Here is a 13,816-nt window from a genome sequence, read left to right as displayed (position 1 = left end):
TACGGGTATCGATCCCGAGACCTCTCCATTACAGGTGGAGCGCTCTACCAACTGAGCTAACCAGGGGTTAGACGTCAGTAGAGCAAAAGGGTTTTATCAGCTGCCACCAGTCTAACACCCACAAGGGTGAATCTTGCAATTTAAGGTTATGATTATAATGCAATTAAATGCAAAGAGGCAAGCAAGCTGGACAAGAATGATGAAAATAATCCCTGCAGAAGGGGAACAAGGGGGACAAAGGACAAACACAAATCTCCAAACACAGTTAGGTGACTGGCGCGCGACCGAAAAAGTCCGCCTGGTACGGGTATCGATCCCGAGACCTCTCCATTACAGGTGGAGCGCTCTACCAACTGAGCTAACCAGGGGTTAGACGTCAGTAGAGCAAAAGGGTTTTATCAGCTGCCACCAGTCTAACACCCACAAGGGTGAATCTTGCAATTTAAGGTTATGATTATAATGCAATTAAATGCAAAGGGGCAAGCAAGCTGGACAAGAATGATGAAAATAATCCCTGGAGAAGGGGAACAAGGGGGACGAAGGACAAACACAAATCTCCAAACACAGCTAGGTGACTGGCGCGCGACCGAAAAAGTCCGCCTGGTACGGGTATCGATCCCGAGACCTCTCCATTACAGGTGGAGCGCTCTACCAACTGAGCTAACCAGGGGTTAGACGTCAGTAGAGCAAACGGGTTTTATCAGCTGCCACCAGTCTAACACCCACAAGGGTGAATCTTGCAATTTAAGGTTATGATTATAATGCAATTAAATGCAAAGGGGCAAGCAAGCTGGACAAGAATGATGAAAATAATCCCTGGAGAAGGGGAACAAGGGGGACAAAGGACAAACACAAATCTCCAAACACAGATAGGTGACTGGCGCGCGACCGAAAAAATCCGCCTGGTACGGGTATCGATCCCGAGACCTCTCCATTACAGGTGGAGCGCTCTACCAACTGAGCTAACCAGGGGTTAGACGTCAGTAGAGCAAACGGGTTTTATCAGCTGCCACCAGTCTAACACCCACAAGGGTGAATCTTGCAATTTAAGGTTATGATTATAATGCAATTAAATGCAAAGGGGCAAGCAAGCTGGACAAGAATGATGAAAATAATCCCTGGAGAAGGGGAACAAGGGGGACAAAGGACAAACACAAATCTCCAAACACAGCTAGGTGACTGGTGCGCGACAGAAAAAGTCCGCCTAGTCCGGGTATCGATCCCGAGACCTCTCCATTACAGGTGGAGCGCTCTACCAACTGAGCTAACCAGGGGTTAGACGTCAGTAGAGCAAACGGGTTTTATCAGCTGCCACCAGTCTAGCACCCACAAGGGTGAATCTTGCAATTTAAGGTTATGATTATAATGCAATTAAATGCAAAGAGGCAAGCAAGCTGGACAAGAATGATGAAAATAATCCCTGGAGAAGGGGAACAAGGGGGACAAAGGACAAACACAAATCTCCAAACACAGCTAGGTGACTGGCGCGCGACCGAAAAAGTCCGCCTGGTCCGGGTATCGATCCCGAGACCTCTCCATTACAGGTGGAGCGCTCTACCAACTGAGCTAACCAGGGGTTAGACGTCAGTAGAGCAAACGGGTTTCATCAGCTGCCACCAGTCTAACACCCACAACGGTAAATCTTGCAATTTAAGGTTATGATTATAATGCAATTAAATGCAAAGGGGCAAGCAAGCTGGACAAGAATGATGAAAATAATTCCTGGAGAAGGGGAACAAGGGGGACAAAGGACAAACACAAATCTCCAAACACAGCTAGGTGACTGGCGCGCGACCGAAAAAGTCCGCCTGGTCCGGGTATCGATCCCGAGACCTCCCCATTACAGGTGGAGCGCTCTACCAACTGAGCTAACCAGGGGTTAGACGTCAGTAGAGCAAACGGGTTTTATCAGCTGCCACCAGTCTAACACCAACAAGGGTGAATCTTGCAATTTAAGGTTATGATTATAATGCTATTAAATGCAAAGAGGCAAGCAAGCTGGACAATAATGATGAAAATAATCACTGGAGAAGGGGAACAAGGGGGACAAAGGACAAACACAAATCTCCAAACACAGCTAGGTGACTGGCGCGCCACCGAAAAAGTCCACCGGGTACGGGTATCGATCCCGAGACCTCTCCATTACAGGCGGAGCGCTCTACCAACTTAGCTAACCAGGGGTTAGACGTAAGTAGAGCAAACGGGTTTTATCAGCTGCCACCAGTCTAACACCAACAAGGGTGAACCTTGCAATTTAAAGTTATGATTATAATGCAATTAAATGCAAAGAGGCAAGCAAGCTGGACAATAATGATGAAAATAATCACTGGAGAAGGGGAACAAGGGGGACAAAGGACAAACACAAATCTCCAAACACAGCTAGGTGACTGGCGCGCGACCGAAAAAGTCCGTCTGGTTCGGGTATCGATCCCGAGACCTCTCCATTGCAGGTGGAGCGCTCTACCAACTGAGCTAACCAGGGGTTAGACGTCAGAAGAGCAAACGGGCTTTATCAGCTGCCACCAGTCTAACACCAACCAGGGTGAATTTTGCAATTTAAGGTCATTATTATAATGCAATTAAATGCAAAGGGGCAAGCAAGCTGGACAAGAATGATGAAAATAATCCCTGGAGAAGGGGAACAAGGGGTACAAAGGACAAACACAAATCTCCAAACACAGCTAGGTGACTGGCGCGCGACCGAAAAAGTTCGCCTGGTACGGGTATCGATCCCGAGACCTCTCCACTACAGGTGGAGCGCTCTACCAACTGAGCTAACCAGGGGTTAGACGTCAGTAGAGCAAACGGATTTCATCAGCTGCCACCAGTCTAACACCCACAACGGTAAATCTTGCAATTTAAGGTTATGATTATAATGCAATTAAATGCAAAGGGGCAAGCAAGCTGGACAAGAATGATGAAAATAATCCCTGGAGAAGGGGAACAAGGGGGACAAAGGACAAACACAAATCTCCAAACACAGCTAGGTGACTGGCGCGCGACCGAAAAAGTCCGCCTGGTCCGGGTATCGATCCCGAGACCTCTCCATTACAGGTGGAGCGCTCTACCAACTGAGCTAACCAGGGGTTAGACGTTAGTAGAGCAAACGGGTTTTATCAGCTGCCACCAGTCTAACACCAACAAGGGTGAACCTTGCAATTTAAGGTTATCATTATAATGCAATTAAATGCAAAGAGGCAAGCAAGCTGGACAATAATGATGAAAATAATCACTGGAGAAGGGGAACAAGGGGGACAAAGGACAAACACAAATCTCCAAACACAGCTAGGTGACTGGCGCGCGACCGAAAAAGTCCGCCTGGTCCGGGTATCGATCCCGAGACCTCTCCATTACAGGTGGAGCGCTCTACCAACTGAGCTAACCATTGGTTAGACGTCAGAAGAGCAAACGGGTTTTATCAGCTGCCACCAGTCTAACACCAACCAGGGTGAATTTTGCAATTTAAGGTTATGATTATAATGCAATTAAATGCAAAGGGGCAAGCAAGCTGGACAAGAATGATGAAAATAATCCCTGGAGAAGGGGAACAAGGGGGACAAAGGACAAACACAAATCTCCAAACACAGCTAGGTGACTGGCGCGCGACCGAAAAAGTCCGCCTGGTACGGGTATCGATCCCGAGACCTCTCCACTACAGGTGGAGCGCTCTACCAACTGAGCTAACCAGGGGTTAGACGTCAGTAGAGCAAACGGGTTTCATCAGCTGCCACCAGTCTAACACCCACAACGGTAAATCTTGCAATTTAAGGTTATGATTATAATGCAATTAAATGCAAAGGAGCAAGCAAGCTGGACAAGAATGATGAAAATAATCCCTGGAGAAGGGGAACAAGGGGGACAAAGGACAAACACAAATCTCCAAACACAGCTAGGTGACTGGCGCGCGACCGAAAAAGTCCGCCTGGTCCGGGTATCGATCCCGAGACCTCTCCATTACAGGTGGAGCGCTCTACCAACTGAGCTAACCAGGGGCTAGACGTCAGTAGAGCAAACGGGTTTTATCAGCTGCCACCAGTCTAACACCAACAAGGGTGAATCTTGCAATTTAAGGTTTTGATTATAATGCAATTAAATGCAAAGAGGAAAGCAAGCTGGACAATAATGATGAAAATAATCACTGGAGAAGGGGAACAAGGAGGACAAAGGACAAACACAAATCTCCAAACACAGTTAGGTGACTGGCGCGCAACCGAAAAAGTCCGCCTGGCACGGGTATCGATCCCGAGACCTCTCCATTACAGGTGGAGCGCTCTACCAACTGAGCTATCCAGGGTTTAGACGTCAGTAGAGCAAACGGGTTTTATCAGCTGCCACCAGTCTAACACCAACCAGGGTGAATTTTGCAATTTAAGGTTATGATTATAATGCAATTAAATACAAAGGGGCAAGCAAGCTGGACAAGAATGATGAAAATAATCCCTGGAGAAGGAGAACAAGGGAGACAAAGGACAAACACAAATCTCCAAACACAGCTAGGTGACTGGCGCGTGACCGAAAAAATCCGCCTGGTACGGGTATCGATCCCGAGACCTCTCCATTACAGGTGGAGCGCTCTACCAACTGAGCTAACCAGGGGTTAGACGTCAGTAGAGCAAACGGGTTTTATCAGCTGCCACCAGTCTAACACCCACAAGGGTGAATCTTGCAATTTAAGGTTATGATTATAATGAAATTAAATGCAAAGGGGCAAGCAAGCTGGACAAGAATGATGAAAATAATCCCTGCAGAAGGGGAACAAGGGGGACAAAGGACAAACACAAATCTCCAAACACAGCTAGGTGACTGGCGCGCGACCGAAAAAGTCCGCCTGGTACGGGTATCGATCCCGAGACCTCTCCATTACAGGTGGAGCGCTCTACCAACTGAGCTAACCAGGGGTTAGACGTCAGTAGAGCAAACGGGTTTTATCAGCTGCCACCATTCTAACACCCACAAGGGTGAATCTTGCAATTTAAGGTTATGATTATAATGCAATTAAATGCAAAGGGGCAAGCAAGCTGGACAAGAATGATGAAAATAATCCCTGGAGAAGGGGAACAAGGGGGACAAAGGACAAACACAAATCTCCAAACACAGATAGGTGACTGGCGCGCGACCGAAAAAATCCGCCTGGTACGGGTATCGATCCCGAGACCTCTCCATTACAGGTGGAGCGCTCTACCAACTGAGCTAACCAGGGGTTAGACGTCAGTAGAGCAAACGGGTTTTATCAGCTGCCACCAGTCTAACACCCACAAGGGTGAATCTTGCAATTTAAGGTTATGATTATAATGCAATTAAATGCAAAGGGGCAAGCAAGCTGGAAAAGATTGATGAAAATAATCCCTGGAGAAGGGGAACAAGGGGGACAAAGGACAAACACAAATCTCCAAACACAGCTAGGTGACTGGCGCGCGACCGAAAAAGTCCGCCTAGTCCGGGTATCGATCCCGAGACCTCTCCATTACAGGTGGAGCGCTCTACCAACTGAGCTAACCAGGGGTTAGACGTCAGTAGAGCAAACGGGTTTTATCAGCTGCCACCAGTCTAGCACCCACAAGGGTGAATCTTGCAATTTAAGGTTATGATTATAATGCAATTAAATGCAAAGAGGCAAGCAAGCTGGACAAAAATGATGAAAATAATCCCTGGAGAAGGGGAACAAGGGGGACAAAGGACAAACACAAATCTCCAAACACAGCTAGGTGACTGGCGCGCGACCGAAAAAGTCCGCCTGGTCCGGGTATCGATCCCGAGACCTCTCCATTACAGGTGGAGCGCTCTACCAACTGAGCTAACCAGGGGTTAGACGTCAGTACAGCAAACGGGTTTCATCAGCTGCCACCAGTCTAACACCCACAACGGTAAATCTTGCAATTTAAGGTTATGATTATTATGCAATTAAATGCAAAGGGGCAAGCAAGCTGGACAAGAATGATGAAAATAATCCCTGGAGAAGGGGAACAAGGGGGACAAAGGACAAACACAAATCTCCAAACACAGCTAGGTGACTGGCGCGCGACCGAAAAAGTCCGCCTGGTCCGGGTATCGATCCCGAGACCTCCCCATTACAGGTGGAGCGCTCTACCAACTGAGCTAACCAGGGGTTAGACGTCAGTAGAGCAAACGGGTTTTATCAGCTGCCACCAGTCTAACACCAACAAGGGTGAATCTTGCAATTTAAGGTTATGATTATAATGCTATTAAATGCAAAGAGGCAAGCAAGCTGGACAAGAATGATGAAAATAATCCCTGGAGAAGGGGAACAAGGGGGACAAAGGACAAACACAAATCTCCAAACACAGCTAGGTGACTGGCGCGCGACCGAAAAAGTCCGCCTGGTACGGGTATCGATCCCGAGACCTCTCCATTACAGGTGGAGCGCTCTACCAACTGAGCTAACCAGGGGCTAGACGTAAGTAGAGCAAACGGGTTTTATCAGCTGCCACCAGTCTAACACCAACAAGGGTGAATCTTGCAATTTAAGGTTATGATTATAATGCAATTAAATGCAAAGAGGCAAGCAAGCTGGACAATAATGATGAAAATAATCACTGGAGAAGGGGAACAAGGAGGACAAAGGACAAACACAAATCTCAAAACACAGTTAGGTGACTGGCGCGCAACCGAAAAAGTCCGCCTGGCACGGGTATCGATCCCGAGACCTCTCCATTACAGGTGGAGCGCTCTACCAACTGAGCTATCCAGGGGTTAGACGTCAGTAGAGCAAACGGGTTTTATCAGCTGCCACCAGTCTAACACCAACCAGGGTGAATTTTGCAATTTAAGGTTATCATTATAATGCAATTAAATGCAAAGGGGCAAGCAAGCTGGACAAGAATGATGAAAATAATCCCTGGAGAAGGAGAACAAGGGAGACAAAGGACAAACACAAATCTCCAAACACAGCTAGGTGACTGGCGCGCGACCGAAAAAATCCGCCTGGTACGGGTATCGATCCCGAGACCTCTCCATTACAGGTGGAGCGCTCTACCAACTGAGCTAACCAGGGGTTAGACGTCAGTAGAGCAAACGGGTTTTATCAGCTGCCACCAGTCTAGCACCCACAAGGGTGAATCTTGCAATTTAAGGTTATGATTATAATGCAATTAAATGCAAAGAGGCAAGCAAGCTGGACAAAAATGATGAAAATAATCCCTGGAGAAGGGGAACAAGGGGGACAAAGGACAAACACAAATCTCCAAACACAGCTAGGTGACTGGCGCGCGACCGAAAAAGTCCGCCTGGTCCGGGTATCGATCCCGAGACCTCTCCATTACAGGTGGAGCGCTCTACCAACTGAGCTAACCAGGGGTTAGGCGTCAGTAGAGCAAACGGGTTTCATCAGCTGCCACCAGTCTAACACCCACAACGGTAAATCTTGCAATTTAAGGTTATGATTATAATGCAATTAAATGCAAAGGGGCAAGCAAGCTGGACAAGAATGGTGAAAATAATCCCTGGAGAAGGGGAACAAGGGGGACAAAGGACAAACACAAATCTCCAAACACAGCTAGGTGACTGGCGCGCGACCGAAAAAGTCCGCCTGGTCCGGGTATCGATCCCGAGACCTCTCCATTACAGGTGGAGCGCTCTACCAACTGAGCTAACCAGGGGTTAGGCGTCAGTAGAGCAAACGGGTTTCATCAGCTGCCACCAGTCTAACACCCACAACGGTAAATCTTGCAATTTAAGGTTATGATTATAATGCAATTAAATGCAAAGGGGCAAGCAAGCTGGACAAGAATGGTGAAAATAATCCCTGGAGAAGGGGAACAAGGGGGACAAAGGACAAACACAAATCTCCAAACACAGCTAGGTGACTGGCGCGCGACCGAAAAAGTCCGCCTGGTCCGGGTATCGATCCCGAGACCTCTCCATTACAGGTGGAGCGCTCTACCAACTGAGCTAACCAGGGGCTAGACGTCAGTAGAGCAAACGGGTTTTATCAGCTGCCACCAGACTAACACCAACAAGGGTGAATCTTGCAATTTAAGGTTATGATTATAATGCAATTAAATGCAAAGAGGCAAGCAAGCTGGACAATAATGAAGAAAATAATGACTGGAGAAGGGGAACAAGGGGGACAAAGGACAAACACAAATCTCCAAACACAGTTAGGTGACTGGCGCGCAACCGAAAAAGTCCGCCTGGTACGGGTATCGATCCCGAGACCTCTCCATTACAGGTGGAGCGCTCTACCAACTGAGCTAACCAGGGGTTAGACGTCAGTAGAGCAAACGGGTTTTATCAGCTGCCACCAGTCTAACACCCACAAGGATGAATCTTGCAATTTAAGGTTATGATTATAATGCAATTAAATGCAAAGAGGCAAGCAAGCTGGACAAGAATGATGAAAGTAATCCCTGGAGAAGGGGAACAAAGGGGACAAAGGACAAACGCAAATCTCCAAACACAGCTATGTGACTGGCGCGCGACCGAAAAAGTCCGCCTGGTACGGGTATCGATCCCGAGACCTCTCCATTACAGGTGGAGCGCTCTACCAACTGAGCTTACCAGGGGTTAGACGTCAGTAGAGCAAACGGGTTTTATCAGCTGCCACCAGTCTAACACCCACAAGGGTGAATCTTGCAATTTAAGGTTATGATTATAATGCAATTTAATGCAAAGAGGCAAGCAAGCTGGACAAGAATGATGGAAATAATCCCTGGAGAAGGAGAACAAGGGGGACAAAGGACAAACACAAATCTCCAAACACAGCTAGTTGACTGGCGCGCGACCGAAAAAATCCGCCTGGTCCGGGTATCGATCCCGAGACCTCTCCATTACAGGTGGAGCGCTCTACCAACTGAGCTAACCAGGGGTTAGACGTCAGTAGAGCAAACGGGTTTTATCAGCTGCCACCAGTCTGTTGTAAAATTGTGCTGTTAAATTTTGTTTCGCTGTTTTTCATCAAACCAAGAGAAAGTTCTCGTAATGTGTGCAGATCAGAGAATAATACAAGAGCAACTTTACTCGCGTAGGAAACATAAAACAAGTTTTAGATACTACTCCTACCGTTTTGCAAACTTTTGTTGGATATACTCAACGTGTTCAGTTCAAGAAATTGACTCTTTAAAAATAACACCAACAACTTTTAATGAATTCGCAATATCTAAAGACGATGAATTCATCGCGATATTTAAACGCAACAAAGTTTTACGATTCGGTGGCCTAAACAGTACGCGTATAGTTTTGTCTCTGTTAATTTTTAGTCCATTAACTTGCGTCCATATGTTTAGGTTTTCGAAAGCAACTTCTGGCGCACTTTCGATCTCAGAACTTGTGTAACCTTCAATAAAATTAGTGTTCGATAATAAATATTAAAAACAACAGCCGCCCAGGTAGACTCCCCTGGGGGACTCCAGTCATAATTCATTTGGTTGCTGACTTATAATTATTTATGCTATCAATCTGCTTCGGATATTTCTGATATAATACCAAACGTTTAAGCCCAGTTCCTAGGATACAATACTGCTCTAATGTTTCAATAGTATGCTATGATTAATCAAATCAAAGTCCTTAGGTATGTCTACATGCACACCTAGAATAAGCTCTTTATTCTCGATAGATTTGAATACTTATTTTTGCACTTGCAGCGTTGTTTCAGTTGAACACTTGCTCCGAAAACCGTGTTGAAAATCAGGGAGTATGTGTTGTTTTTCTAGATTACAAGGAATTTTGTGGTGCATTATTTTTGAGGACCTTTGAAAAATTGAAAGACCTTTACAATTCGGTGTAATGCTAAATTCGAGCGCAGCTCTTGAGGAGGAGAGAGGGAGGGTACGAACGGGAGGTATGCCCCTCCTCTCACTCCGTACTCTCCCCTTCTCCTCTTCTCTTCCAATCCCATTCAGCAGAAAATGTTTGCTAATTTTCCCGCTAAATTTAGCGGGAAACTTAACCCTGTATATTTAGCGGGGAGACTTAACCCTCTAAATTTAGCGGGGAAACTTAACCCTCCAAATTTATAGGAAGATTTCACAAAACGTTTCCTCAAAATGGAAGGCGAGGATTAGATGAGGACTGGAAAAAAGGAGGGGGAGGGGAGGCATACCCTACCCTCCTCCTCAAGAGCTGCTCTCCGACATCGCATTACAGAAGATTGTAAAGTCTCATTTCTTGTAGCATAGTGTGTCCTAAAAGAAAATTTATTTGTTGTTGTTTTACTCATATATCTCAGCAAACGTGCTTCAACCTTCAGCAGCGTGTGCTTTAGTGGCTTGCGCTCTAGCTATGAAGAACGCATTTTGTGTTTCCTCCTCATGAAGTCTCGGACTAAAAAATGGCTAAATACATATTGACGTCTAAGGTTCCGCCCATTCTTCCTGAGATATTTCAATTTCTCTGGCCGTAACGAATCGAAGGATCAGGACGCGTGATGTGTGTCGCAGTTGTGAAATTCTGACCGGGATTTCAATTTTACCAGCATTGACGAAATGGCCTCGGAAGATCTACCCTCAATAATCGACACTATTCTGAAGATAACGGGAAAAGAAAAACTGCAGTATGTCGGATGGTCGCAAGGAGCGCTGCAAATGTTCGCACTGCTTTCCGAAAAACCAGAATACAACAAAAAGGTAACTTGAAAAATACGTCCATGGTGTTTTACGCCCTAGTCTTTATGAAACCCTGACACGAATATTGAACGGAGATAAGAGTGCCTACTATGAGTTTTTTTAATAAGGTCGAAAGCCTTCTATGTCCCACTGCGTGCAAAGGCGGCGTTGGCGTTGTGCTCGAACGATGGCCTTAAAAACACGCCATCAAGCACGCGCCGCTCAAGGTCAAAGCGGACGCGCCTCAGAAAAAAAAAACAAAGAAAAGCACAGCAACTATACTGCAAAATCTCATTTGTATGAGCAGTTTCTGTCCAATAAAAACATGTGAATCATTCAATATATATAAGATATAAGAACCATATAAAAAAAACTGTGAGATGTATCTCATATGTTTCTCATATGGTTCCTATATGTCATAATATATCTTATTAGGTCTTATTACGGTTCTTATACGCTTCTTATATCTTGATATATATCATGTATGATTCATATGTGTTAATTGGTCACAAGAAATTCCTCATACAAATGGCTTTTTCCCTAGGGAAGGCAGATGCTTCGTCACGGAAGCCGTGGAGCCGGCGGGGGTGCCGCGCCTGCGCAGTGGGGGAGCGTGACGTCACCGCCAGAGCGCCGTATGCAAAACGAAGACGTGGCGCGCTGCTTGTAGGAATGCGCGGCGTGTACGAAGCCTTTCGATTTCCTACACGTAATTCAGTCTTAAGTGTCTTCGGCGTGTTTTAATACGAGGGAGAGTCAAAAAGTAAGCGCAATTTATTGTTATTTGCGTGGTAGCATAGATATCATGAAAAGCCCTTGAATATTTTGAACATAGTCACCACCTCGCTCAATACATGCGCTCCAACGCTTCACCAGTGCATTGATGCCGGGGGAAAAAAAATTATTGTGGCTTACCCCGGAGCTAACTATGCACGGCCGCTCTCAGGTCATCATGCGTATCAAACATTTTTCCCCCAAAAGCCCCTTTGGAAGGTACGAATAAGTAAAACTCACACCGTGCAAGGTCTAACGAGTATGGTTGGTGCGGAATTAAGTCGAACCGCAGTCCATTGATTTTTTCCCGCTGTCTTACATGCCGTGTGAGGGCGCGCATCGTCGTGCTGCATCAACATCCCAGAGCTCAGCAATCCGCGACGCTTTGACCTGATTGCAGGATTCAAGTGGTTCTCAAGCAGGTTGCAGTATGTTGCATTGTTCAGAATGAGTCCCTTCGGCATAAAGGCCCAATAGTCACTGGAGACTATTGGACATTTATGGTCCCAAAAGACCTTAAACATTACCTTGGCCAGCGTTGGCACTATCTTGAAGTTCTTGGGCCTTGGTCACGTCGTGTGTCACCACTTCTTGCTTGCTCGTTTGGTCTCTCGCTGGGCGTACAGTCTAAGAAATGCCTGCGCGTCTACTTACCCGCAAAACTCTCGAAGAGCCAATCACTGCGATCTAGGAAATCAACTCAGCGAATGATGAGGCGAAACATCTGTTTAGACATCAAAAGTAAGTCTGCGCTTTGGCATTATGCAATGCAAGCAGAACGCTTTGCATTGCGTAATGCCAAAGCGCAGACTTCACTTTTAGCTCTAAACGGATGTTCTGCCTCATCATTTGCTGAGCTGATTTTTTAGATCTTAGAGATTGGCTCTTTTAGTGTTTTGCCGGTAAGTAGACGCGCAGGCATTTCTAAGAGTGTAGTGTACCTAGCATTCATCACCGGTGACAATGCTTTACGAAAATCATCTCTCTCAGCTTGGTAGCGTCGCAGTAGAGTCTGACAAGCTGACACACGCCGCTCCTTATGGTGCGACGTACGTCATATTAGTACCCACCTGGAAGATACTTTGTGGTAATGCACAATATAATTTTTTGTATGCTACATCAAGCCGTAATGAATATTCAATTCTTCAGCCAGTTCTTCAATGGTGACACACCGGTTCTCGTGTATGAGACGTTCCACTGCAGAGATTGCGTCCGGCGTAGTCGAAGTGTGAGCCCGTACGAACCATGGTGCGTCCGTCAAACTGAACGCTCCACTTAAAACATCTTGTTCTATTCGTAGACCTGCCGAAGCGGTACTCAGGCGTCTCCGTACTGGTTGAGCATCCTGCGATGAATATCCGCTTGTTTTTCGCCCTCTGCGCCCAAACATCATATAACCGAACGATTTTCCTCCCTGCTACATGCGAAAAAAGGGGCGGCAATTTTGAAAGTCCTGTGGTCACGTGACAGTTCACATCAAGCCGCGAGGCCGGCGTGCCAGCTCCTTTATGTGGTATGTCAAAATATATTTGCAACGCAGCGGTATATCACTAGATTTCATATTCTCACGGCTAAATCGCTGTTACTTTCTGACTCTGCCTCGTCCTTATTAAGGAATAATAAAATCGATAAGAATTGGGAAAAGGCGCTTCCAATTCCGTATGTTTATTTTGCTTATTTTTTAGCAAACTCGAAGTTTGGCATTATAGTTTAACCTTTAGATCAATTTCTAAGTTTTTCATAACTTTTGTTTGTGCAAAACAAATTTCGTATATTTGCTGCTTTTTACTTTGACGGGAGTTCCAGGTACAATATAGTAACCAATGTAGTACATTTTTCAACACAGTGAATATTTAGGTCTACAGTATAATGATAAATAAAACCTACTACAACGATCTATTCCTGAGGATCAGTTAAACACATTAATTGCAAATTTAGTGGGAATACAAGGTTTTGTTTTCTATGAAGCGTTTCACTCTGCCAAAACATTGTCAAAAAAACCAAGCCGAAACTAAAGGGAAAAATGACAGTATTGGTTTTTTTCTTTATTTACAATATCTACAATATATTAGACATCTTCGAACATGGATGAGTTTCTGACTCAAGCACCTTTGTCTCGTCACCCAAAAAAGTCAACAGTATCGCCGTTCGCAATGGAGCATCATTAAAGTGTAAAAAAACGCGACACTGCTAGCAAGCATGCCACAGACTTTTTTGGCATTGTGTTTCTATCACCCTGCTCTAAGTTACGCCTTGAAGGATATACGCAAACAGAAAAATGCTTAAACGGCCTGAATCGAAAACCGATGTTATGAAATAAATGTACACCGAGAAAAAATTTGAGCTACATATACGGTACGATACGATTTTTTGTTGTTGTTGTTTTTGTCAAGCGGGTTGTAACGGTCGTTCTTTACACTGTTCCCTCTCGCGCTACTGCACTTCGCTTGAAGGAGAGGCAAGGCGCTTGGATTGGCTTGGCT

At 45.7% G+C, this 13,816-nt stretch overlaps 1 protein-coding gene and 1 non-coding gene across 2 annotated transcripts in view; one reads left to right on the top strand and one right to left on the bottom strand.

Annotated features, from left to right (window-relative positions):
* Nucleotides 1–13,816, top strand: part of LOC121836676 (gastric triacylglycerol lipase-like) — a 113,819-nt gene that overhangs the window by 63,531 nt on the left and 36,472 nt on the right. The window contains exon 4 of the mRNA XM_042291637.1: nt 10,430–10,580. Coding sequence (XP_042147571.1) covers nt 10,430–10,580 — 151 coding nt within the window. The remainder of the gene's footprint in view (nt 1–10,429; nt 10,581–13,816) is intronic.
* Nucleotides 2,408–2,482, bottom strand: Trnaa-ugc. The gene has a single exon. It is a non-coding gene; the product is annotated as a tRNA-Ala (tRNA).

The sequence above is a fragment of the Ixodes scapularis genome, unplaced genomic scaffold, assembly GCF_016920785.2.
Source record: "Ixodes scapularis isolate PalLabHiFi unplaced genomic scaffold, ASM1692078v2 PGA_scaffold2__306_contigs__length_199485367, whole genome shotgun sequence".
Lineage (NCBI taxonomy): Eukaryota > Metazoa > Arthropoda > Arachnida > Ixodida > Ixodidae > Ixodes > Ixodes scapularis.
The sequence above is the reverse complement of the archived record's forward strand: the minus strand, read 5'-3'. Positions and strand labels throughout refer to the sequence as shown.